Source organism: Eimeria tenella, genomic scaffold (assembly GCF_000499545.2).
Source record: "Eimeria tenella Houghton genomic scaffold, Eth_scaff854, whole genome shotgun sequence".
NCBI lineage: Eukaryota > Apicomplexa > Conoidasida > Eucoccidiorida > Eimeriidae > Eimeria > Eimeria tenella.
Genome location: NW_013545968.1, coordinates 1 through 4,473, shown reverse-complemented (window position 1 = coordinate 4,473; position 4,473 = coordinate 1). Strand labels below are relative to the sequence as shown.

Here is a 4,473-nt window from a genome sequence, read left to right as displayed (position 1 = left end):
CGCAGCAGCAGCAGCTCCAGCAGCAGCAGCTGCAGCAGCAACAGCTGCAGCAGCAACAGCTGCAGCAGCAACAGCTGCAGCAGCAACAGCTGCAGCAGCAACAGCTGCAGCAGCAACAGCTGCAGCAGCAACAGCTGCAGCAGCAACAGCTGCAGCAGCAACAGCTGCAGCAGCAACAGCTGCAGCAGCAACAGCTGCAGCAGCAACAGCAGCAGCAACAGCTGCAGCAGCAACAGCTGCAGCAGCAACAGCTGCAGCAGCAACAGCTGCAGCAGCAACAGCAATAGCTGCGGTATCAACTGCTGCAGCAGCAACAGCTGCGGCAGCAACAGCTGCAGCAGCAACAGCTGCAGCATCAGCTGCTGCACAGTCGACTGCTGCAGCATCAACAGCTGCAGCACTAACTGCAGCAGCAGCAACAGCTGCAGCAGCAGCATGAATTGAACGCATGGACTCGACGCGAGAGAAAGAAATAATAAATGAAACAAATGAAATAATTAGTTAAATAACTTATTTGAACAAATTAATTCAAAATAGAAACAAACATAATTGAAGAAATTATGTATCTGCTCGCTAGGGTTTAGGGTTTAGGGTTTGGCCGCTCCTTATCTACTGCGGCTGCTGCCCTCCGCAGCTCAAAAGTTCGCCAGTTGCTTAGCCAGCTAGCTAGCTAGCTAGCCAGTTGGCTAGCTAGCTAGCTAGCCAGCCAACTAGCTAGCTGGCTAGCTGGCCAGCTAGCCTCAGGACATTTAGCTGGCTAGCTGGCCTGCTGCATGATATCTAGCTAGCCAGCTGGCAAGCCAGCTAGCCGCGCGACAGCCAGCTAGCCAGCTAGCTGCGCTACGATACTGCAGCAGCTAGCTACCTAGCTGGCTAGCTAGCTAGCTAGCTGGCTAGCTAGCTAGCCAGCTACAAGCGGCTAGCTGAATAGCTGAATAGACCGCTCGCTGGGTGCAGCTAGCTGGCTAGCCAGAATCAGTAGACCAGCTAGCTGTGGGGTCGCCACTTAGCTAGCCAGTCTAGCTAGCTAGCTAGCTAGCTAGCTGGCTAGCTAGCTAGCTGTCATCTATGGATGACTTGTTACTTTGCAATGAGAGAGAAGGCGGTGAACCCGCCGTCGCTGCTGCTGCTGCTGCCTGCAGCAACAGCGGGGAACTTGGCCTGTTGCTGCTGCTGCTGCTGCTGCTGCTGCTGCTGCCGAGGCACGGCAGCAGCAGCAACGAACGCGAACGCCGGGACTGCCGGCCGCTGCTGCTGCGGCTGCAATGCAGCAAAGCGAGAAGCCTGTTGCTGCTGTTGCTGCTCCAAGGAAGGGAGCAAAGAAGCACCGTAGCTTGCTGTTTGCTGCTGCTGCTGCTGCTGCAGTTGGACAGGCACTGCATCCGCTGCAACATCGAGCAGCAGCGGCTGCTGCTGCTGCGGCTGCTGCTGCTGCTGCTGCAGCAGAGTGGGGCCAGCAGTGGCCGCCTCCAGGAGGTCTATTTCCCATGACTGCTTCGCTGCTGCTGTTGTCGCTGTTGCTGCTGTTGCTGTTGCTGCTGCTGTTGCTGCTGTTCCTGCTGCTGTCATTGCTGTACTGGGGGACTGCAGCGGCGACAGCAACAATATGTTTTGCGTCTGCTGCTGCTGCTGCTGCTGCAAGGCAGGGGGGCGAGCTGCAGCAGCAAAGGCGAACGGGGAAGACACTGGGGCAGCAGCAGCAGGTGCTGCAGCAGCAGCAGCAGCAGCAGCAACAGGCTTATCTTTGTCTTTCAGCTGCAGGCCCGAGAAAAGCGCCGCTGCAGGAAATCGCAAGACCCAAACTCTAAACCCTAAACCCTAAACCCTAGAGCCTTCGCACAAGCTCCTGCGCCGCTCAAGCCCCTTGTGTCTGAGCCCTAAACCCTAAACCCTAAACCCTAAACCCTTATGCCTACTGGGGGGCTCTGCAGCAGCTGAGGGTCCTCCACCCAGCAGCAGATCTAAGCTGTCCGCCTGAAGGCAAAAGCGCAAACCCTAAACCCTAAACCCTAAACCCTAAACCTTGAGCATTACAGTGAAGGCAAACCCTAAATCCTATACCCCTAAACCCTAAACCCTAAACCTAGGCTCAGAAGCGCGTACAGTGCGCTGCTGACCTGGTTTAGGGATGGCGCAGCAGCAGCAGCAGCTGCTGCTGCTGGTGTTGCTGCTGCTGGTGTTGCTGCTGCTGTTGTTGCTGCTGCTGGAGCCGGCTCTGGTCTCAGCAAATCGTCTAAGAGGGAACCAGAATCTGCTGCTGCTGCTGCTGCTGCTGGTTGTTCCAGCATAAGCAAGTCAGCAGACGGTGCAGCAGCACCAGGCGCAGCAGCAGCAGATGCTGCAGCTGCTGGTTCGGAGTCCTCCTCGTCTGCAGCAGCAGAATCCACTGACCGCAACAGCAGCAGCACTTCCTCTGCTATTGCTTGCAGCTGGGGGGTTTTGCTGCAGTCACTGATCTGCTGCTGCAGGTTCGCTGCTGCAGCAGAAAGAAAGCTGCAGCGGCCCTCCTGCTGTTGCTGCTGCTGCTCTTGCTGCAGCAGTGCCTGCAGCAGCACACTCAAAAGCAGCAGCAGCAATTCCCTGCAACAGCAGCAGCCGCAAAGCAGCAAAATCATCCGCACGCCAGCAGTAGCCGCAACAGCGGCCGTAGCAGCAGCAGCAGCAGGGAAAGCGATCCTAGCAGCAGCAGCAGCAGAAACAGCGATCGTAGCAGCAGCAGCAGCAGCAGCGTAAGCGATCGTAGGACCAGCAGCAGCAGCAGCAACAGCGACCGCAGGACCAGCAGCAGCAGCAGCAGCAGGAGTGCGCACTTTGATTCCGTGCAGCAGCCTGAGCTTGGAGGCCCAGAGCAAGTCTGTCTTTGCAAGTTGCTGCTGCAGCAAGCAGCACAGCAGCAAAGGGTCCAGAGGAGCAGCACGCTGCGTAAAGTCGCGCAGTGCAGCAGCAGAAGGCCGCAGCCGCATTCCCGAGACTGCAGCAAGTTCAGCAACAACGCCTGCTTCGTACGCCCCCGGGCTGCTGCTGCTGCTGCTGCTGCTGCTGCTGCTGCTGCTGCTGCTGCTGCTGCTGCTGCTGCTGGTTGCTGCCAGCGAAGCGGGGGAGGGCGCCGTGTAGTGGCTCGAGGGCGGGGGCGACCAGGGGCTCCGCCCCTGCTGCTGCTGCTGCTGCTGCTGCTGCAGTGTTGCAGGCATGTAAGAAGAGCTGCTGCTGCTGTTGCTGCTGCTGCTGCCGAAGCCCCGCTGCACCGGCTGCGCGAAGCCAGCAGCCACGTACCCCCCATGGTTGCTGCTGCTGCTGCTGTTGCTGCTGCTGCTGCTGCTGCTGAAGTAGGGGGCCCCCAGGGAAGGCAGCCGCCGCTGCAGCGCAGCAGGAAGATACTTAGCAGCAGCATCAGCAACAAGCTTGAGGGCTTGTTCGCTTGCTGCTGCTGCTGCGCTGTACTGCTGCTGCTGCTGCAGCGCCAGGCAGCTGGGGTTCTCAATGGCTGCCAGCCGCCCGCTGCTGCCGCTGCTGCTGCTGCTGCTGCTGTCAGCAAACAGCAGCCCCAAAGCATTTGCTGCTTCAGCGCGAGCGTCAGCAACAGGAGCTTCACCAAGAATAGGATGGGGCGGGGCCCTGCAGTCCACTCCAAACCCTAAGCCCTAAACCCTAAACCCTAAACCCCCTAAACCAGTGGCCCTTGCCACCTGCAGCTAGTCCCCATCCTGCTTCTTTTGCTGCCCTTTTAAGCGCTCTTCGAAACTGCACCTCGTTAGGGTTTAGGGTTAGCGTTAGGGTTTAGGGTTTAGGGTTTACCTGAAGGTCTCGAGGGCCCTCAGAGGGTTTGGGTTGCTGCTGCGCAGCAGCGGCTTAAAGGCATAGGGGCCCTCACGCAGCAGCAGCGTGCAGAGGCGGGCACATTTGTAGGCGAGGAAAGGGTTTGCTGCTGCTGCTGCTGTTGCTGCTCTGTGCTGCACTGTTTCCAGGATGTACTGCAGCAGCTGCTGCTGCTGCAGCGGCGGCAGCTGCTGCAGCTGCTGCTGCAGCTCCCGGAAGCGCGAGTACGGGGGCGGCTCCTCCTCGGTGCCCAGCAGCCGCAGCACAAGCAGCCGGTCCATCATTTTGCTGCTGCTGCTGCGGCAGCAGCAGCTGCTGCTGCTGCTGCTGCTGCGCAGGGGAACGCTGCTGCTGCAGCACCGTGCGCTGCAGATTCTGCTGCGTCTGCGGCTGCTCGCGGCGCAACAGCAGCAATTTAAAGCTACAAGTCAAGCAAAACTGGCTGCTGTGGAAGCTGCTGCTGCTGCTGTTGCTGCAGTTGCCGCAGTTGCTGCTACTGTTGCTGCTGCTGCTGCTGCTGATCAGCCCGATGCCTCACGTGGGGCCTGCAGCTTCTTCAGCAGAAAAGAGCAGCAGCTGAAAGCTGCGAAAGAATTAAAACAAGACAGGCGCAGCAGCAGCAACAGCAACAGCAGCAGCAGCAGCAGCAGCAGCTGC

At 59.0% G+C, this 4,473-nt stretch overlaps 1 protein-coding gene across 1 annotated transcript; it reads right to left on the bottom strand.

Moving 5' to 3' along the window:
• Positions 1 to 1,080: 1,080 nt before the first annotated feature.
• On the bottom strand, positions 1,081 to 4,100 carry ETH_00031155 (uncharacterized protein; the record flags this gene model as incomplete). Its single annotated transcript, XM_013380745.1, has 5 exons — positions 1,081 to 1,778; positions 1,917 to 1,974; positions 2,118 to 2,543; positions 2,811 to 3,615; positions 3,796 to 4,100. The coding sequence occupies 5 exons, from the start codon at positions 4,098 to 4,100 to the stop codon at positions 1,081 to 1,083; spliced, it is 2,292 nt and encodes a 763-aa protein (XP_013236199.1).
• Between the last annotated feature and the right edge of the window lie 373 nt (positions 4,101 to 4,473).